At 37.4% G+C, this 23225-nt stretch overlaps 1 protein-coding gene across 9 annotated transcripts in view; it reads left to right on the top strand.

Annotated features, from left to right (window-relative positions):
* Positions 1–23225, top strand: part of LOC131036604 (uncharacterized) — a 263434-nt gene that overhangs the window by 192464 nt on the left and 47745 nt on the right. For all 9 annotated transcript variants that reach the window (XM_057968520.2, XM_057968515.2, XM_057968518.2 and 6 more), the window contains 2 exons: positions 22–126; positions 18508–18666. In XM_057968520.2, the coding sequence (XP_057824503.2) occupies positions 22–126; positions 18508–18666 (264 nt within the window). The remainder of the gene's footprint in view (positions 1–21; positions 127–18507; positions 18667–23225) is intronic.

Genomic DNA, 23225 nt, shown 5'->3' with positions numbered 1-23225 from the left:
TCTGTTGTTTTGTGTTTGTAGTTATGGGAGACTACGCTCAGTAATGCTACTTCAATGGTTCCCCAATTGTTGGAGCTTTTTCCAAATCTTGTAGCTATTATTGAGAAGAGCTTTGATCATCTATTGGTTTGTTTTCTGATCCTTCGATTCATATTCTCCTCACTTTGTTTGTGTTGCAAAGCAGTATCTTATATATTTTCACTTTACCAATATGTAAACTGCAAGTCAGTAAAGTAAAATATGATATGGCATATGATAAAATCTTGTGAGAAATGCATATTGACCAGATATGGCATATGATAAAATCTTGTGAGAAATGCATATTGACCAATTCTTTTGACCATCTTATGAGAGATTTTATATATTTTCACTTTACCAATATGTAAATTGGAAGTCAGTAAAGTAACATATGATATGCCATATAATAAAATCTTGTGAGAAATGCATATTGACCAATTCCTGTTATCGAGGTTGAATCTCAGCAAATTGTTTTGGTTCATATTTTCATCTTTGGTGTTTATTGTTTTAATTAAATGAATCTAAATCTGGTTGACTTTGTATATGGTTGTTTGTGGTCTTCATCCATTTTCTTTCGCAATCCTTTGTGACTTTTTAGTTTTGCCACCATCACTGGTTTGGTTTTGGTTCCACATTTTCTGTGTATGGTACCTTCATGACAGCTTGTATTAGTTATTGGTACAGCCTTTCTCTTGTATTCTTGCAACATTTGAATAGATTCAATATAACCACCTTCTACACAATTGCCTTGGTTTCAACTCCCTGTTGGTTTCTTAGTATTCTTGCCCTTCAATATTTGCATGCTTCTTTCAATTGGTTGGCAAATAAAAATATATAATGCTTAAACGAAATGTTATAGGTGGATGCAAATTTTTATTGCCAACTATAGAGGAGGAAAAAACTTGATGTGTAAATAATGTAGAAGTTTTAAGTTTTTAGGGCATGAAGGTGGTGTGTTGATAGATTGCTTGTTACTGTTATAGACAATACTATAATAAAGTATCATCATGAGTAAATTGAAAGACACTGTATGTATATCTTTTATGTGAATTATTAAGGCAATGAAGAGTAGTAACATTTATCCTAGACTCCTATTTATATTGCATCTTTCTTCGATATGATGTCATTAATGTCATGTTGTACGCTGTATTCAATGTATTGAATAAAAATACTCTTCTTAATTCAATTCTGCATTATTTGTCTAATGTTCTCATAGAATGTATTGCGCTTTTATGGAGTTTCCATTCTATATTTATGTCATTGTTTCCAAGATTAATTTCGTTTAGGCCATTTAACATTAAGCCTAGGATCTGATGATTTGAAATCTGTTGTTAAACAGATTTGTCACTGTGGTTGTTTCTTTGAAACTGACCCTGTTCGCCCAAAGAGCAGTGACAAATGTTCCAACAGTTGGAGAGATTGTGGTGAAATCACAATCTTCCTCTGTGTTTTAGAGGGGCAGCTCCCTCGTATGATGGGGTTATTTGGGATATTTGTGTACTTTTAACCTGAAAGTACATAAAGGAGAAAATATAAAACTAAAGAAAATAGATAACAGAAACCCCAATATCAGACATACTAATACTAACTGAGATCCCACAACAGATAATGATTACAAAGGGGGTTTTAGCACAACATAATTTCTGACATACAATGATGATGAAAGAAGGGTGATGGATCTCAACATATGAAGAGATGGGTAACTCTAGCACATCCAAACCAAGATAATAAAGTTTGATTGTGTTTCATTACATCAATCACATGAATCATCAATGTTTTACACAAAAGCATATGAAGGTTACCAACTTAAGATAGGAGAAATTGAAAATGATAACATAGGAACAGAGTTAGAACACACGAACTAAACTGCATTCTTCTTTATCTTGTGAAATTGTACAATTCCAAAATCCTTTCTGTACACAGTGTGAACATAAAAGATTTTCAAAATATCCCTGAAATTTTTTCCAGAGTTTCCTCTTGCAAAAAGTCCCCCTTTTACAATATAGACTTATCCTAATAACCACCTAATAACCAACTTGTAATTACCTTTTATAACCACTTTCTCACTTCGAGAAATTACAATGAATTTTACATAGTTATTTATTTTTCACTTATTACCTAGTTACCCAAAAGGTGGAAAAGTCACAAAGGTAAAAAGAAAGTACACAGTAACTTTTGTGACTTTTCACCCCATTACATAGATAAAAATGTGTCAGTCAAAGTCAAGTAGACTTTTTGGTGTTAGCTTCGCTGTGGCTTCAAGAAGTTGTCAATGTAGCGATCTGCCCTTGCTGATGAGATGATCTCGCTTTGTAGGTAATGAAGATTTTTGCAAAAATGGTGAATCTTTTGATGAATAGGCCTTCTCTATTAATTTAAAATATTAAAGTACATATTCACAAAAAAGGCCCGGGGATACAAGATGACCTCGCGAGAGTCACACGACCAACGACCAGAAACCAAAAAAAAACAAGCTATTCATCAGAAAACTTCCTCAAGCAGCCAAGGTAGAGGTAGCCGAGGGAGGAGGATCAGGATCAACTTTCTTGCCCCATACATCAGTGGGGTCAGGAGTCGGGTCCGACACGAACCACCCATCTTCAGGATCTTTGTCAATTTCTCCTTCCTCTTGCTTGGGAGGCGAAATCACTAGAGCCAGGCGAGGAAACTTGAAAGTGGTGGCAGAGGGCCACCCAGAGCCATCACCAGCGGGAGGAGCAAAAGTCACAAGAGCAGCAGAGGGCCACCCCGAGGCAGAGCCACGATGCGGAGGATAAGCTGAGCGGTGCCTCCAAGCATCGTCTCTCCCACTCGAGGAGCAGCGAGGAGCCTGGGACTGTGGGGTCTGAGAGCGTCGGGCAGAGGAACTGCGACCGCGGCGACGGCCACGAGGCGGAGTGCGGTCGGCAGAGACAAAATCCGGCGGCACTCTGGCAACTGGACAAGGGGCGTTGCCCCAGTGTTGGAGGAGCTCCTGAAGGTGGCCCACCTCCAGGGCCACTTTGTTAGCTTGTACCTGAATCTGCATTAATACATTATTACAAATGCAAGCTTTAGCATAAAGCGAGACATTAGTATCCAAAAAGCTGTGAGTAAAAATAACTGCATTTCTATCCTTCCAAAGAGTGAATAGGATCTCCATTCTGAAAGCATGCCATATCTAGGAAAATTTAAAGGGGATTCTAGCCGAATCGCGCAGAAGAGCCATATGCCAAGAAAAGGGCTCAGGCCGAAAAGGCCTAAAGAAATCATGAATCCAGCTCCAATACTGTTGAGCTCTTCTACAAAACTAAAAAATGTACATAAAAGTTTCTGGGTGACCACAAAAAGGGCATCGAGGATTAGGAACCCCCAAATGCTTAAGTTTGTAACCCAAAGGCAACCCTTGGAAAAGCACACACCAAGCAAAGTGTGCAATCTTGGGTTCAATGGTGGCGGACCAGACAACAAGAAACCTGAATCTCCAGGAAGTCTGAGAATACTGCAAGTGCCACCTTTGATTGAGAATATGGACCATAGGCAAATGAGGAACCGGCCAGAGATAACCCATTTTGGGTTTGTAGTTGGTGAAAGGAATCCAAGGATACCATTTCCAATCTTTCCACCAAGGTCTGACAGACCGAGTGCCAAGCTTCTGTAACAAATTTGAGGGTAAGGCCAAGACTGGAAGGTCATAAGTCTGTCGATCTGGCTGAGACAGATGAAATTGGACCTGGAGGTCCTCCCAAGACCGAAGGCTCATAGAAGCTCTGGAAAACAGATCCTTAGGTGTTCTAATGCCGCGTTTGTGAAAACGCAGAGCATTAACACCCTGGATTTTGGCCAGTGTTACGTAACCCTTGCACCTAAAAAAGAGGTGACCACCAGAGATTGTGTTGATTCATGGATAGCCCGTCCCGAAAACCATCACTGACCCATCGAAGCCAAGGCTTGATAGCTTCCCAAGCAAGTCAAATGCTTTTAACCATAAAAGCACCCTGGATCTGAATAGGGTCTTTCATAATGAGCAGGGTTTGAAAACCAATCCCCTTCCAAGCTGGCCTGTTGGTAGGAAAGCCTGAAGAAATGCAATGTCGAAGAAGAATTTTCCAGGCCTTGTTGCTAGATAAGGCTCTGATAATCCATTTAGCACATAAGGCAAGCTCTTGTTTCTGGGTAGAAAAAGGCCAAGCCCTCCGAACTCCTTGGGAAGACAACAATACTCCCAAGCGACCCTATGGAAGCCTTGATGGTCAGACCCAAAGGTGCAAAGAAAGGCCCGCAAAAGTCTTTCCAACTTCATGTAAGAGGCCTTAGAAGGAGCCCAACATGAGGAATAATAGACATGGGTGGCAGCCAACACCTTGGAGCAAATTTGGAATTTACCAGCCAAAGAGAGAGGCTCGGTAATCCAGTAGGCCAACTTTTTCTCAATCCTGGCTAAAACAACACTCCAAAGATCCACAGGAGAAGCTTGAAAGGCAAAAGGAATGCCCAAAGAGTGAAAAATTTCGCAATGATGAAGCCATTTCCAGTCATATTGGAGAATCCAAGGCGGGGCGGGCATAAAAGACTGCCTATAACATTGCGTCTTGTGCCATTGAATGGCCGAACCAAAAGCCAAGCAAAAGGTGTTTAGACAATGAAGAGTAGCCTGCACATTGTCTTCTTCCTCAATGAGAGTGAGAAAGGAATCATCCGCAAAGTGGCCGTTGACAAGTTGAGAAGGTGACTCAGGCAGGGAGATACCATGCACATGCCCAACAGAGATAGCATTAGCAAGTAAGTAACGAAACCCTTCCGCTGCAAGAACATATAAAGCAAGAGCCGGAGGGCATCCCTGGCGAATGGATCTGAAAAGGCCAAAAGCCTCAAACTGCCGGCCATTAATGGTGATACAAGCCGGGGCATCTCCGAATAACATCTGGACAGATTGGATGAATCAAGGACCAAAGTCAAGAGCTTTGAGCATAGCCAAGATAAAAGGACACTCAATGTGATCATACGCCTTAGCGAAGTCAATCTTAAGGAAGATTGCCCACTGTTTAGAGCGTCTGGCCCAATCCATCCCTTCCCAAATGGCAATAATATTGTCCAAAATAAACTTGGACTTGATAATATATTTATTATCTGCTATTCGCTATCACATTTCTAACTTCTAAGTTTTGCAGGTCATTCAAATATAGAGTTGGGTTTTTGTGTTTTTGATTCTTATCTGTTTGCGGTCCATACAAGATTACAGCGCACTGCGCAGACATCTGGATGCCGCACTGGCATCTTTGGCTGAGATGCTTAGATTTGGACGAAAAACTCTTTGTCGTTTGCTCTTTCCATTTTTGTAATTAGAGATCTTCACCAGTTTTATTATATGGAGATATTTGAATGTATGTTGTGGAATTGGCTCTCAAGGGAACCTAGTTCTTCTGTTTGCAGGGTCACTTTTGCACCATTACATATCTCTGCTCTAGATTTGCTCAAAGTCTGCTCCAAGTCTGCTCTTAAATCACTTTTAGAAGTCAGCTTCTTTTCATTTAAGAACTCTACTCTTCTTCTTCTTCCCCTTAAGTCTGCTCTAAATCGGAAGTGATTTGCATTGCATTTCTTATATTCTAACTCTCATCACATCTTCATTAAATACCATCTCACATGCCCTTTCAGTAAGGAGGTGCTTTTTCTCAAGGGAGGTTGGCCTCATATATTTATCAAAGAGGGATGCTATGAAGAAGTCAGTCACTTATAAATATTAAATAATTTGTTTTTCTTTCTCCAAGAGTTCAGCTTGTATCATATCAGATTATAATATAACAAATGCTTTTCTAATTCTTCGAGGGTCAGCCGCCATAAGTGTAATGCTTGTTTTCTAATGTGAGGTACCATAATTTGCAAGTCGGCGAGCATTATTTCGTCATAAAGTCTTCATGTTTGGCTTGTGATTAATTCCTTCAATTTCGTTGATAGCAGCAAACTGATTTCTTTATTCTTCAATAGACGCAAAATGACAACATTCTTGGACCAGCGAGTTCCTTCTTGATATCACTTCTTGGACTATGAGACCTTTGACATCAATGACAAATAACGTGACATTCCATCTTGACATCAATGACAACTATAATATTTCCAACCAAGCCGACAAAGACTTAATATGAACAATTAATACATAGTTGGATAACAAATATATCGAAGATAACAAGTGACATTGTATGCTAACTATATAATTTCACAAGGAATAGGCTTCTTGTTTTGTGCAAGATTCTTCACTTGTTTGTAGGCTTTGCCATTCACTCTTATGGTCTAAAATAGGCCTTGAAGGCTTGGTATGAGAAGATGGACAAGTTCTTGCTTGCTTCTAGTTTTTGCCACTGCCATTCCGATTTGATAGCTCATACTTAGAGGTATGGAGAGGATATTTTGATGCTTATTTTCTCTATGGATGACTTAATTCTCATAGATAGTTCCACATCCATGATTTGGGGTGTTCAAAGAGCATTGATGGAGTAATTTGATATGATACATCTCAAGATTCTACATTTCTTCCTTGGTCATCATGTTTTATAGTCATTTGAAGGGGGGTCAATTTTTTTTTGCAAAAGCACGCTCTTGATTTGCTTCAAAGATTTGTCATGGTTGAATGTAAGCTTGTCCCAACTCCATTTTAGTCAAGTGTCACATTCTCTATTGGTTGCACTACAGACAAAGTGGCACTGACAAGTATTTTTTGCTTGACACATAGTTGTCTTGATATTTTGTTCACGATTGGTTGTCTCTCAATTTTCTTAGGATCGTCATGAGAGTCACTAGGAGATAGTCAAGTGTATGTTGAGGCATATCCAGGGCGTTTCACAGTTTGGCATTCACTACACATTAGGAGATTCTTCAATTGTGGGCTCCATTGACTTAGATTGGGTTGATGATGATGACAATTGAAAGCCTACTTTTAGTTTTGTTCACTACCTTGGTTTTTGTCTGATTGCATGGTCTTGCAAAAATCTGCAAGTTTTGCATTATCGTTTATAGAGGTTGAGTAATGTAGTGTAGTTCTTGTTAGCTAGGAGGTTATATGGCTTTGATAGAAGAGCTTTCTTGTCCTCTTGATCATACCACCACTCTTTCATGTAAAAATCAAAGCTCCATCAACATCTCGCATGATCAAGCGGAGCTGTGGTGGACTAAGTGTATTGAGATCTACATGCACTTCTTTTGACAATGCATCTAGGATTATGTTCACATCTTAGAGTATTTCCCTACCGAGTAGTAAGTTGCAAACATCTTCATTAAGCCTTTGGTATTGCCTTGTTATCTTCATTTGTTATTGATGCTTGGGGTGAAAGAAGTTGTCTTTATTCTTTTGGGATGGATTTTTTTCCTATAGGTTTTTCTCTTTTTCAATGTTTGTAAGAGATCTTTTGTACATGTGTACTTCATCAAGCCTTGTTGAGAAAAATCTTTGAGTCTTTTTCTCTTTTTTTTTTTCCTAACCTAAGTTGCACCTAGGGGTGGTTGTTGGTGTGAATGGGTATATTCCTTAGCATATTTCTTGTTTGAGTCCTTTTCACACCTAGTTAGTTAAGGTTACTTAGGGCATTTAAGTTTTATGCAATTTAGAGCGTTTACTTTTTATGTCTCAAGTCATGTGATCATGACAGTTGTCGCCAAATTACCACCCTTGCTTATATATTATGGTTTTGTATGTATTTTTCATTCGATTGTATTGTATCCTATTGTACAAGTATTGACATATAGTGCTTTTCATTGCATCTCTCTTGTGTGTTAGATTATTTTGTTATAGAAGATTCTTGTTGTTATGAGTGTTTTTGGTGACTTTAACATTCATTACTACCATCATGATGTTGTATGACATAGTTGTTGGATTCTTTTGGACTCATGGCCTCTTTGACTTTGTCAAGAGTCCTATTTATATGATTTAAGGTTGTCTACTTTAACTAACCTTTTTGGTTTCTACATTGATGAGCTTGAGAATTTTATTTGGCAAAATATTCATTTGAATGATGGTCCCCTATTGAACCATGTCTTGATAGTTATTTTTCTCTTTGTTGATGATGTGCTCCTCCTCTCCCCTTCTATTGACTTATAAGGACATCTTGATTCTATTTAAAAGTTTTGTGGCCTTTGCCAACTTGTAGTCAACCTCAATTTTACTAAGGTTATGGTCTTCAACACTAGCATGGATGCTCTTTGTAGGTCTCAATTCATCTACAAAGGAGGCATGGTGTAGATCGCCACTTCATATACTGATGGGGGAGTTTGGTTCATTGCATGTCTCAAGCTCTTCTTTCCAATGGGTATACCTCACTATCTATTCTAGAGTGCTAATGGTTTTTGGTACATTTTTTAGGATATCCCTTTAAAGATGTTTCTATTCAACACAATGACTTAGCTTAGGGGTTTAGGTTTGTGGATTGGGTTCTAGTGAATGGGGTTGCCATTGGATTGAGTGGGTTTAGATGATTATGCTTCAGCCCATGCAAATGAATGGTCCCTTAATTTTTCTATCTGTGCCAAATTTGATACACAATCTCATTATCTCGAGATTATCTTCAAAGTCACATGGTTTATACATAGGCTTAGATCTATGGATGATACAAGTTCAATCGTGGGGTATATCAAGTTTTGTCTCTTTGTTCCTCGATGAGGATACTTAGCTCTCAATCTAGTGGTCCTAGCTATCTCATCTCAAATTAGGGACCCTTTAGCACTCCTCTCCTATAGCTAGTCTTACAGACAAAGTTGCACCACTATTTTGTTCTATCTATAACTCGTTCATCTTGAGCGTAAAGGGAGGTTCTAAGAGAAATTGGCTTTCTCCTAGGATTGTCCAGCTTGACCTAGTTAAACTTTGACTCTCCCTAATGATCATTCTTAGATTTCGCATTGGTACTCCCCTAATGATTTTTGATAATATCATTTGCTTCTGAATGTGTGCCTGCATATTGGCTGCTAATGATTTTTTCTTCCATCTTGGGCTGCAAGGTTCGGACTTCTTTTGCTCCCACAAGTTAGATGGGTCATGCCTTTCCACATGTTTTTATATTGGTACGTGTTTTGGGGTTACTATATTAGGCTTACCACCACTTTTGTATATTCCTTTGTTTTCTTACTTTTATTGATTTATTTAATTTCTTTTAGTCTCGGGCCCCTTTTTTGTCGCAGTAATATATTTCTGCCGATTTGACCAATTTTTAGTCATTCATGGAATATTTATATGATTTCTTTGTTTCTTTTGCCTTTTCTTTCTCCCCATTGCATGCTTTACATGAATAATCTCATGCTGAGATTAACTTTTCTTTTTGGATGTTTTCTTGTAGCACTCGTAACATAAAATTCTCTGGATATCAATGGGCAATTAATTTTCATTTATGGGTTGTCATATAGAACTTAATTGTTATATAGGAATCAAAAGGAGGAGTTTTTTTAAGCAACATTTTTCCAAGTGGGATGGCTATTGAAATAATATTAAAATTTTCAAAATGCGAAAATTAAAAATCAAAATAATAAAAAGTAAACAAGAAGGTGGAATCTTAGGTCATTTTGGCTGAGCTCACACTTTCAATCAAAATGAGTCACAAATTAGTTTGCCTTCATTTGTAGTTGTATGGATACTGATTAAATTTCCCAATGAGAGATACAACTGGGTATGGGTGAAATGCAATCCAAAATGGGGAGAGTAATAGAACTAGTGATGGACAATCTTTCTCAAACATGAAGACAATTCATAATTGATGAGTTATTAATTAAAAAGTTTGGAGAATCCTAGCCATGGGCATATGTCTCTTGGGTTAAAAAAGTCCAAAACTGTTTGTTTCCTTTTTCAAGAATGAAGAAAAACCGGCTGGGGATGGCCTGACATTCTTGAGTGCCCCAAGGATGGTAGGCCATCCCTCTAACCTTTGGAAACAGGGAGGACATCCTTGATAACATCATCCAAATTTGGGGCAGATTCTCAAATTTAAGCAATACTTTTGGGATGGGTTGAGTATATTGTCCCTGTTTACAAGGTCCTGAAATGTCTTGGAGTGGGTCGGACAGTTCAAAACCATCGAAGATGTCTTTTTGGAACCTTGAATTCAATTGTCATTCAAGGCATTGAGTGTTGAAAACATCTTAGGATTGAGAGAGGGGGGGTTGAATCAATCCAAACCTTAAAACATTTAATCTTAAACTTTATCTTTGTAAAACACAATAACTTAACTTCAATTTTATGAGCAGAAATGAAGAACAGAGCAATGAAAACACAATGCACAAGAGAACACTAGATTTATGTGGAAGACCCAAATAGGGAAAAACCACGGTGAGAGTCAACTCACAATATTTGAAATGATTACAGATTTGTTTTAGGTTGTAACTTTTACGTAAAAACATAAATTACACAAATTAGGGTTAGGGTTTGAACTTACCAATCAGCAACTTGCTAAACAAAATGAACCCTTGCATGTAGATCCTGCATATAAAGCATAAGAACAAATACAAATACATATTCATCTTATTGTTAGGGTTAGACAAAACACTAGAATTATAATACATAAGAGTTGGAGAGAAAGAGACATGAAGGTTTGCTTGGAGCCATTTCTATAACAAGCCCAAGATAGGTTGCCTTCTACAACCTTCTTGCTTCACTTGGCGGCTCACACTTTCTTGCCTATCAATTCCGTTTCTCCCATTTTATCATGTCTTGATGGGAATAGGTAGAGAATGTAATCAGGTTATTTGGATATTATCTAAAGAAGCATATTTTATATTTATAGTGACTGATGCATAACTTGGATATATTATTCATACTTAATTATGATTGATTCCCAATAAGGTATGATTGGTTCTAATATGATAAGTATATTCTTTTTCTAAGCATATCATAACTATTAGGCAGCTATGATAGGAATAAAATAGAATGGTGCAAATAAAGTAATGCATTTCCAATAGCAAGAATATTTCTAAGGTGTTTTATTCAATATACTATTAAGGATTACTCCAAATAACTATTGTTATATACGTGAATTGCGGAATCTAATATATATGGGTCTGACATACAACAATACAAGCTATATATATGATTTTATAGCATTTTCAATATTTTATTATTATGAACAGCAGAGATGTATCAAACTGATACAACATACCAGTGTTAATAGTGACTGGCTGATTCCTTGTTCCTTTCTGCAATGACTGAGATCACACCTTCAATTCCTTTCTGCTTTTATTTCTTGTCTTAATAATCAATGCCTTCCTTGGACTGATTCTGAATGTCTTCTTATATTGTGGATGGATGCATCTTCTAAAGACATGTCCGTTGTTTCTTAGAATCATTGCCATCATTGTTTCTAAAACTTTCCTCTTCATAAGATAATCAGCGATGGGATTTGTTATCCAAACCACACCATAGGTAATTATTGTTATCATCAATATGTTTGGAATATGTTTGATATTGAATGGTTATGTTGTTGATGCTGTTTAACCTAATCAAACATGATGAGTAAATAATCAATTAACAATACAAATATTTATACTGTAATTTTATAAACAATTTATATGTTCTATTAATAACAAAGAAACGGGACTCGGACTCGGCTTGGACTTAGCAAGGCCGACTCGGACTCAGATTCGGGACTCGGCGTCAGACTCGGCTCCAGACTCGGCTGGACTCGGGAAAGTGAAAAACTCAAGAAAAGAGATTTTTAAAGATTTAAAACTTGTTTCAGACACCCTTTATTGAATACACCTTAAAGACACAAAAACATCATTAAACTCGGCTCATTTGATTACATACACAAGTATACATCAATCACATAAGCATAAACGCAAATTGTAGCTGAAGAAAATAACAAACATAGATATATAAATATTGTCAAATGTATACAATATTACAAAACTCATGGAATAAAAAATCCATGTCATCATATGATCATCATCAAATGTTTCATACAAATACCAAAGGTAAATAGTAAATACTAAATACAACTACAAGTGTACAAGCCTATGGCTCAGAAGGCCGTGCACCCTCTCGCCTTGGCCCCTTGTGAAGGCGTTTAAAGTAGGTCCTGGATGATTCAGCAGCCATAGTCGCTCCCTGTGACACCATGCCATGCTCACTAACATCAGGAACAACTGTGTCAGGCTCACCAACATCAGGAACAACTGTGTCACTCTGAGTCTCAGTATTTCCTGTCTCTGCTCGTTCTCTCTGCTCCTCCTCTGCCATGGCTACAGCCCCAGCCTCTATATCTACCTGGTCGATCCAATCAATGTCATCATCACTAAATACAACTGTAGGAGTCCCAGGAGCTGTCTGATTCTCATTGGCCCACTTTGCTTCAAGATCAACCTCATCTAGAATGATAGGAGACATGTCAACTATTGCATTCTTTCTCATTCTCAGGCGGAGGTTGTAGTGAACAAAGACGAGATCATTCATCTTCTCCACAGATAATCTATTGCGCCTCTTGGAGTGTATGTGCTCAAACATACTCCAATTGCGCTCACAACCAGATGCGCTGCATGGTTGGCTCAAAGTGCGAATGGCCAACTTCTGAATATTTGGTGTCTCTGGGCCAAAAAAGTTCCACCAATGATCTGAGTTTGAAATGAGAAAAATAAATAAAATCAGTCTCACTCTACAATATAGTATTGAATAAAACTAAAATAAAGCCTTACAATTTATTTTTACTTGGCATCATAGTTGTCCTACCATCTTTGGCGACAGGACGAGAGAAGGTCTCCCCTTTTGCATCTGAGAACAACTGTAGCTCTCAAAAAAGGTCTATCTGAGAAGTACCAGCAAGTCCCATCTTCTCCATGATTGCATATAGCCCATTAAGGACCTCCACATCAGCCTTGAAAGAAGGGATAAAACGGAATGCCAGATTCAGATAATAGGCTGCCGCATGGATGGGCGTATGAAGCTGATGATGCCATCTCCTATCAATGATCTCCCAAATGGGACCATACTTGCTCTCATCTCCTCCATAGACGAATTTGATGGCCTCCTTCGCCCTATCCATGCCCTCATATATATATCCCATTGCGGGCTTATCTCCATCCGCAACTCGCAACAAAACCACTAAGGGCTTAACAAACTGCAAAATTGAAAATATTGTGTAATTCAGAAAAATGAGCAAATAAGAGAATACATATAATAAGTTATAAAACATGAAGTTAAATTGTAGAATTTATAAAAAAATTACCTTCACTATCTCATCACAAGGGACCCAAAAGCCTTGCTCATCAAAAATGCAGTCTGCCATATCTTTCCCTGCAGGGGTGGTAGCATAGGATGAGGAAGACTACTCCTCACCAACAATCTTACGTCTCAAGGGAGACTTAGACCTAAGCATGGACTGCAATGTGAGGAAGTTTGTGGCAAATCTTGTGATTCCTGGACGAGCTAACTCCTTCTGCTTTGTGTATTGTCTCATAAGAGCCAACACCCATGAATGATTATATACAAATTTGCAGACATTTCTTGCCCTTTCTACACATCTCTTGACCCATGAGATTTTTCCAATATCCTCCAACATGAGGTGAATGCAATGAGCAGCACATGGAGTCCAAACTATAGATGGGTGCCTTTTCGTCAATAGTCTACCTGTAGCGACATAATTTGTTGCATTGTAAATTGTAATTAATGGAGGTACAAACTACAATATAGTAATTAATTTGCAAACAAAATTAGTTTGTAAGCAAAAGTTTACCCGCAACAACATAATTTGTTGCATTGTCGGTCACCACTTGTACCACGTTCTCCTCACCCACATCTTCAATCACCTCCTCTATCTGCTCACATAGGTAGGTGGCATTCTTGCAATGGGCAGAGGCATCAATGGACTTGATGAAAACGGTGCCCCCTGAAATAAAAAAATAAAGCTAGGTCAATGATCATTCACTAAACCATTAGATAAAAAATAAAAAATTAAAGACTATATGAAACTAAAATTAATCAATCACCTGCGGAAGAAACAAGAAAATTAAGGAGAGTTCTATTTCTTCTATCCGTCGAACTATCAGTCATGATGGTGCAACCTTTAGTGCTCCATATCTGGTGTTGTTCATCTAAATCCTTCTTCACATCATCCACCATTTGAGACAAAATGGGTCCCCTCAAATCACTCTCACTAGGGGCTTTGAACCCCGCCCCACATATGGTAATGGCATCAACCATTTGTTGGCAATAAGGAGACCTATTGCAAAGAAACTCAATGAGATAAGTTAAGTATAAAAATTCAATGAGATAAGTTAAGTATAAAAATTAAAACAATCAAAGTTATCAAACATAAAAGTTAGTAAAACATTCACCTGGCTACAAAGAATGGAATACAGCTGTAGCTCCAAAACCTGCCAACTGCCATTTTAGCAGCATCATGGACCTCCTTGTTCCAACCCATGCTCTCAAGCGATGGTTGGGACCCAGGAGTAGTGCGAGGCACAAAGAAGGAATCCAACCTAGATTTACGAATCCTAGGTCCAATGGTAGCACTCCCACTACAACTACTAGTGCTAGGAGCATGAGAAGTGGCGGTGGAACTGCCACTTATAGAAGCAGAAGCAGAAACAGAAGCACCAACAATAGCAAACTGAGTGGGACGATATGGAGGTAAGGAAGAAGGGCCTCCAACACAAATTAACTGTGTCCCTCTTCCTAAAATTGTCTCTCTCCCAATGGCCGCTCAATCCTCCTTTTGTTTCTTTTTCCTTTCAATCTCCTCAACCATTACATAACATTCACGTATGGCCTCAGGGACTGCTTTTAGGCATGGTTCGGCATCATGTCAACGCACACCAGCAATATGGTATTTCAGCATATATATACCTCCATGGAATATTGTTTTGCAAAACATACATTTTGTTTGCCCCTTTCCTTGCCCTGGAAAACCCTCATGATATTTCCAAGTAGGGTCCTTTCTAATGGGGGGTCTAGAAGCTGAAGTAGACATTTTAGGATAGTTTTGTGAAACTTGAAGTTGAGGCAAATAATAAAGTGAAGTTTGCTGCAATAAAACATTACAAATACAAAATAAAATTAATACATATTACACACATTCAAAAAAACTAAAGTAGGGTTTGTCAAACCCTACTTTTGAAAAAAAAGAAATTTACAAACCCTACCTAGTACAACACTACAACTACATACTACCTGTTACATACAAACATACAAAATTTTTTGAAAGAAAATGTAAAACTTTCAAAAAAAATGAATAGAAAATGCAATTTTTGCATACAAGAAACAAACTAATCTTCAAAAAAACAATCGTACCTCTTACAACAAGCTTGAAATGAGCTGCAAAGTCTTCCTATCCAACTCTTGATGCGCCAAATCGAAACACAATGCAGCTCCAATGTGACAAATTGAAGAAAACTTGAGCTTCCTCCTTGCTGGTTTTTCTTCTATGCACCCTTGTTTTTCTTCCCAACTCACTTTACTCCTTTTTTTGCAAGTGAATGAAATGAAAGTCACTTTTAGGGATAGAAGATAATTATAAAAAAAAACGGACTTAAAAAACATTGCAAAATAATTTTTTTTGTGTTTTTTGTTTGGCTTGACATCGGCCGAGTCTGGGGCTTAGGACTCGCCGAGTTTGGCGAGTTTGGGCCAAACTCGCCAACTCGGCAAGTCTGGCGAGTTTACTCGCTAGACTCGGACGAGTCCGAGCCCCTGGGACTCACCGAGCCTGACTCGTACTCGGACTCGCCGAGTCTGGGCGAGTCCTGTTTCTATGATTAATAATAAAGCCAGCAAGATTAAAGAGGATCGGTCTTATTAAACAGAGATATACTATTATTACAATATAAAAGATCCATTATACTTGATCGAAGGGAATGGGGCATGACATAGGCTCACTACCAAGGAACCACACTACCACCTAAAAGACTTGCAGGCTGAGATGCACCATCCTAGAGCAAGAGACACAAGGAATTGCAGGCCGAAGCTCATTGCTCTAGGCCAAGATACAAAACGACTTGCAGGCTGAAGCTCATTGCTCCAGGGCAAGATACAAAGACTCGTAAACTGAAGATTAGTTCTCTAGGGCAAGATACAATATCACAACATTTGAATCAGTAGGATAAAGTCTTCTCCAAATATGAAGCTTCCCTTGAACCATTGTCACAAGTAGCCAACTCCAACAAGAATCCCCACCACACTTTCATTGCCTTCGCATCACAAAGCTCTGCAATTGATATGATCATGAAAGCACATTCACATATATTCTGACTTATTTGCTCACATCACAACACCCACACTACACAACTCCAAATTGATCTTCTTTATATACCATTTTCTTCATCACGTCCATCAATTAGGGTGGCCAAAACAAAGGATAAGCATAGTTCCTATTAAGCTAGCCACCGAACATAATTATATCGAATGTTGTCCAATCTAGGAGATAGAGAGGACCTAAAACATCATATTACACTTCTCTAAGTAGCTCCAAATAATATACATGTTGGCACACATCATCCAAGGATGACACCAGGGTAACATGTAGATAAAGAATGTAGCACATAACCAATCGGCCCAAAAACATAGAATCCAAACGAATAAACTCAATGCAAATCCCCACATGCCCAATGTAGGAGCCAAATACAATTTAACACACTCTCCAAAGTTGGCATATATTATTAAGATCATAGCACAAGCTGGAAAATGAAACTTTGTGGCCAAACTAGAGCAATTACCCTGAAGGACAACATTAGACATAATGCAACACCAACCAGAACATTCAACACCATGTAGAGCACACACGGACATTCCTAGAACATCTAGCAACATTCCCAAATATTTATTTCTCACTATCACATCTATACATGCTAGCGCATCACAAATTGATATAGAACACTTAATTGCCCAAGTGCTAGGAAACACAATCCTGAATAGAACTTAATAAATCTTCTTGTAGAACACTTCAACACCTAAAATTGGAATTGAGACAACACCCAAACTTCACAAGCATGTTTGCCAAGTCGCAACACTTGAAACATCAATGTGGAGAAATGCAGAGCATTTTCTGGACCTATTAAATCCACTTTTGACAAATATCTTGACAATCAGCAAACAACAATCACTAGCCTCATCAGCTACAACACTAGGAACCTGAAAAGATAACAATGCAATGCTCACATAGCATAAACATTATGTCCAAATCCGCAAGACCAAATTCTCAAGTGGGGAGGAATGCAGAGCATTCTTCTAGCCAGACATTAAATACTCTTTCGTGCATATCACATCTGCTTGTGCTGAAAACATTCCACAAACAACACATCCAAGTCATCATCATCATGTTGCAAATCCACAACACATCAACACCTCATATTGAATGTAGACATTAGACACCAAGAAGGTGGACATCCACAACCCAAAGCAACTACAATTAGTAACAACTATCTCCTCATATTTTAGTGAAACGCATCTGACATTGCATAACAAATTTCAGGTTGACAACAAATGACAACATTGCCAACACTCCACCCATTGACATCAACAACACAACAACATCAATGACCACATAACAATTGCTCATCAACAAGAACACATCATCAAGGACAACACATATTGTTAAACGTCAGGTTTACATCAATGACATCACATATTGCCAACATTGAGATGTAAAACTAGTCTGCATTATGTTAGAGATATAACAGCTGTGATTTTAACTAGGGATTATGATTCTTAAGAATGATTTCTGGTGAAAAAAGTACAATGTCTCCGATTTATTTTGATTTGGTTACACACTTGCTTCTCTTGATGACTGTTGTTATCTTGTAAGATGCACTGCCTCCCTTAAAGTTACCATCAATAGGCTGTCTAGGTAAACTCTTACATTGATTATGATGTCTCAATGTTGTTGTTTGACGAGTATGTGGGTGTGCACATATCTTTCTTGAGCAAATTCATTGCAACGTGTGCATGTTTTGTAAAGCTCATGTGGAAATAAAATAAACAATCTCCTACCCTTATTCATGCATGTTGCAAATAATTTGAACAACATAACACTTGAATAATGATTTTGCTGACTCATGATTGTAACAATATATGCAGATGGGTTTTAATATTTATATTCTCTTCTTATTAAGGAATATTTGGTGACACGGAAATATAACATGTACAATTCATTTCATATGTAAGTGTACACATTCTGAGTTATATATAACATGTATGACTCATTTCATGTATAAATTTTAATTTATACTGAGTAAAGTTATTATCTATAATATTCATTGCCTTTGATTTCTTGGAAGATTTTTTTTCTTAGAGCTATTTGAATACTGAGGGTGAATGCTTATAGTGGACAGCTATTCTAGGAATATTTAGAATGTTTTAAAAGAATGGGCTTTAGCGTTGAGCAAATATATTTGTTACTTGACAATTAATTGTTGGAACTCTTAATTTCTTAATTTCTGAACATCTTGATATTATTTTCCTACGTACCAACTTTTTCATGGTTGTAATAATTTATTGTTGAAAATTGTGCACATATCTGATGAATTTATCGTGTCATGTTTATCCAGTTTGCAATGAAAATCATTGAGGGATACATTCTTTTAGGTGGAGCAGATTTTTTGAATCTCCATGCCTCTGGCGTAGCCAAAATTTTTGATGGTGTTGTTGCAAATGTGAACCAAAAGGGGCTGCTATCTGCCATGCCCATCATTGAAATGCTTGTTCAGGTTAGTCTGTTTCTGGGACATCTTTTTCCATGTTTTGGCCTGTTTTAAAAATGCCCCGAATGTAGTGTTTTAGTAGAACATTTTGATGATTTTGTTAAATATTAGTGTTAGGTATATACTATAGGTGGAGTTTGAACTAGCACCCAAATTAGGAAAGTTGTTTATTTGTTTCAGATTTTTTTTTTTAATTTGCTTGTGTAGGTTGTGATAGTTTAAATTTTTATTTAATGTAATAGGGTTCTATGTATGGTGCCCCAACCCAATAACACAACACATATACAACATATAAGAAAGTAGAACTGCATGAACAACCCAGGAAGTGTGTGTAGCAATATAGAAAACAAAGATTAAAGGAAATACTTCATACCACATCTAACTCACATTATAGGAACATCATCAAGAGCGAAACATTAGCATAAAGAAACAGAACCAAGAACCTTGAGCACCATTCTAACACCCACCTTGTCATGTTCCCGCCATGAAGGGAATAATGATGCCTTACGAAAAATCGTCTTACCTTAAGACTTCACGATTTTTCTAAAGAGCGATCAGAAAACATGACAACAAGATCAGTGGTTGGTAGAAACAAACATACGTTAGACAACAGTCATCATATCAATAGCAGCGATTTTTGATAAAGGATTAATTGCAGGAGTAAAAGAGAGAAACTAATGACTATTGAAGGAACAGTGATCCCTCATTGACAGCGATTAAACATCCCAAGCAGGGATAATTAATTCAAGCATTAGAAGGTATGATTAAGGGAACTAATAATTATGAAAAGACATCACTAAAAGTCAGTTCTAAGGAGACACTATCCCTTATGAGAGGGCAGTTATTTCCAAAGGATGCCTACCTTCATGGAAATGTTAAGATATATATGGGAGAAGACCACGATGGAAAAGATCATCAAGGAAAATAATAAAATCATGTATCTTTATAAAACCATGATGGAAAAGATCATCAAGGAAAAGAATAAAAACAAGTATCTGTATAAACAGGAGCAGTTCATCTCTTAATATATCTGTGATCAGGCATCCAAATCAGACCATAAATCCTTAATATTGCAGGCAGTGGCATTGTTACTTAATATATGAAGCCAGAGAATGTTTCTATGCAGAATCTTCACATATAAATATAGGCTGTAATATGTATGATTATGTATAATGGCATATTTGATCTTTTATATATGGAATATAGACAATAATGTGTAATCCCTCATATGTCTGTTTTAATTGCTGCAAACAACCATGATAGAGATAGTGAGGTAATACAAAGAGGGGTAATAGTTATGAGGTTGTCTTGTAAGCGCACCACCTCATGGTGGAAGACTATTAATCCCATGAGGCCAAGGGGGTGGAGGGAGTGCCCCGCCCTTGGGCTTAGAAGGGAAGGATGTTCCAGACAGCCTATTGTAGTTTTGCCTCAAACCTCTACCATGGTTGACTATGGGATTGAGGAACCCCAATCTTAGTAGGGAGAATGAGGGTGGCATGATGAGGGAGAATGGCTATAGGACTCCTCACTTGGTACACCACCTCATACGAGATAGCGGAAGGCCACATGAGGCCAAGAGGGATGGTATATCTGCTCTTGGGCCTAGGGTAGAGGATCGATTCAGACACCCTGTCATGCCTTCTTATCCTAACATTTTATGGTTGAACTACATTATTAGTCTCCCAATGGAAGCAAATTGAGAGAATTCAAAAACATTTAATCTCAAGCAAGTTCAAAATTAAAAGTATAGTTCCATATGATATCATGTTAAGTGAAATGGGAGCTGCCCCTATTGAAGCAATTGCTATGGTGTGTCTCATTAGTTATTTAAAAAGAACTGAGCAAATGGGAGAAGGTAGATGGCCTAAGGTGGTTGCCAATGACATTTTGTGCAAAAGGAAGAAGACATGGATGTAGGAAAACATTAAATGGTTGAAAAAATGGAACATTTATTTGAATTTGTGCCCCACAAATAACAAGGAGATAAAGGCCTGCATTATAGATAAGTTTTACAAGAGAATTTGGGGTAGTGGGCTAGGAAGAAAGAAACAATACTATATCAATGAGTTCAACCCCACTTATAATCATCTTCAAAAAGTTTACATAATATTATGGAGAGCTAAAATTCTTATTGCTCAGCTTAGAACCAACTTCCACCAACTTCGATGTAAGACCAAACAGTGGAAAAGGCCAAAAGAGACTTGGGAAGAAAGAGTTTGCACGTTTTGCAACTTCGGGAGTGTGGAAACTGAAAAACATTTTATCTTAAGAGTGTGATGTACTTAAAGACAGCAGGGATAAGTTTTTCAGTATCTTAACTGCTAGCACGTGGTATAATTTATTCAGCGAGGAGTATATCGAGAAGCTGGGAGCACTCATCATCAACTTGCATAGGCAAAGATCTGATCTGCAGAAGTTGGTTCTGATTGGACAGGCTGTCCCATATGCTATTCTTGGCCTCGTGGACTTTAAAATTCGTTTCTTTCTTTCTTTCTTATGAAAGATACCCAAATAGAGATAATAGGAAAAACAATAATATCTCCCCAATTACTCCTTTTGAATTTCACATTTGACAACATTCAATTTCTGATTATTTGAAAATCCCATACCACTGCTATGCATATACAGATAACCAGAAGAATAATATATACTGAAAATTACTTTAGAACAATATGCATTCACCCTCTTATTTATCAACAGTAATACACATGCATGAATGATAACAGATATATGAGAAAGATATTACCAGTGTTCGGCGTTTGTAATTTCACCAACATTAATATATTGATCATCCAATTACTATACCCAGACCTGTTCAATCAGCTTTATGAGTGATTAGGAAAAATGAAGAGTTCCACTCCTAAAATGGTGCTTCTCCAACCCTAAATGTTGTTTAGGAAACACCCACAAAACTCAAAACTGGATGGCAGCCACAACAATTTTCCAATGCATCGAATCCCTAGCTTTGCAATGATCTCCTTAATATTAATCCAGTCCGTCTCCTTTATATTGATTTTTTAATGTAAAGCAAGCTCCCATCACAAAAGCCTTTTCCCACGACTTACAGTAATATTTGCAATATTAATCAAAGACAACACATGTTATCGATGCTCCAATCTTTATATAGTTTTGACCTCAAATAGGAATTCACTACGATCTCAAACTTTAGGAATAATACCCTTCCTCAAATAGTATCGAGCCTGTAATATCATCCAAGGTATGACCATGGTAGTAATCGCTTGCTGAAGACTTTATTATACCTGACGGGACCCACCAATATTATACCACTATGATATAATTCTAAGAATTAAGCCTTCTTTATGTAAATCAGCTCTATTCACTAATCTCCACATTACTCCTCAAGTCACAAGCTTAGAATATCGATATGCCACTGGTTTACAACAACAATTGCAATGCTCAGAATGTAATGTCTTTATTTTCAGATTGATGCAGATTACCTCAAGCCACACACCTTTAGCAATGATTGAAAATATAATTCCTTTCTTTCATTTATTTCTGCAAATATCAGCTGAACTCTATATCTGCAACTATCCTTATTACTATCCTTGAAAATATCCGCCGTGAACCCTCCTCTCGGAAGAACCAGGTTTTCGTCCATGTGATGTCCCCATCTAAACATAAAAGAATTTCATAATAAAAAATAATACGATTAATATATATATATATATATATATATATATACCAAATAAATTAATAAAATCTTGATAATAATAATAGACAATATTTAATATAATTTATATTTAATAAATATTAACATTTTCATATTCATCAAACAATAATATAAATTTAACAAAACACAAAAAGTTCTCAACTCATTGGTTCCTTGAGCTTGATTGCTGCTGCTAGCATATCAAATGGTAAACTTTGTGGCAGACCAGATCTGACGCATGTCAGAATGGTCTCCCTTGCAACAAAATAATAAAGTTTTTTCCAAACTCCTCTAAAGGTGAAATACGAACCACTCATTGAGCCACATCACCTCTTGTCTCCATTCACAGGCATATCATTTCCTATGCTGCCAATATAATAATCTGCAGAAATATTATATCCCACGCAAGTAGTCATTTGATGTCATAACACATAAGTATTGAACCGTCTACGAAGTGATTATAGAAGAAACAAATTATATAGTCTATCAGGGCGACCAGTCAAAGGCTACGATTTGTCTCCATAGGAATGCTTGAACCAGTCATCATTTAAAATTAGGTGATTATATCTAAAGCAAAGAGAAGTGCTTACATTAACTAAAGGATCGTCACTAAAGGATTTTTGTGGATTGTCGTCACTAATCATAGATTGGTTATTGGGGGATGTAACCTTTCAATAATTATACTTATATCGATAGACAATTTAAAAGGAGGGACATGCGGAGATTAGGACAGAGAGAACTTCACCACTCTCAGCGAATATCACCATCTTTGCTGATTACCCAAATTATCATATCAATTATAGCAGCACCTTGTGATTGTTCAAGTATATCGACATAACAGAAACATCACAGAATTACCAGGCATTACCAATCCAGAAGGATAGCAAATATA

The sequence above is a fragment of the Cryptomeria japonica genome, chromosome 1 (genome assembly GCF_030272615.1).
Source record: "Cryptomeria japonica chromosome 1, Sugi_1.0, whole genome shotgun sequence".
NCBI classification, from domain to species: domain Eukaryota; kingdom Viridiplantae; phylum Streptophyta; class Pinopsida; order Cupressales; family Cupressaceae; genus Cryptomeria; species Cryptomeria japonica.
The sequence above is the reverse complement of the archived record's forward strand: the minus strand, read 5'-3'. Positions and strand labels throughout refer to the sequence as shown.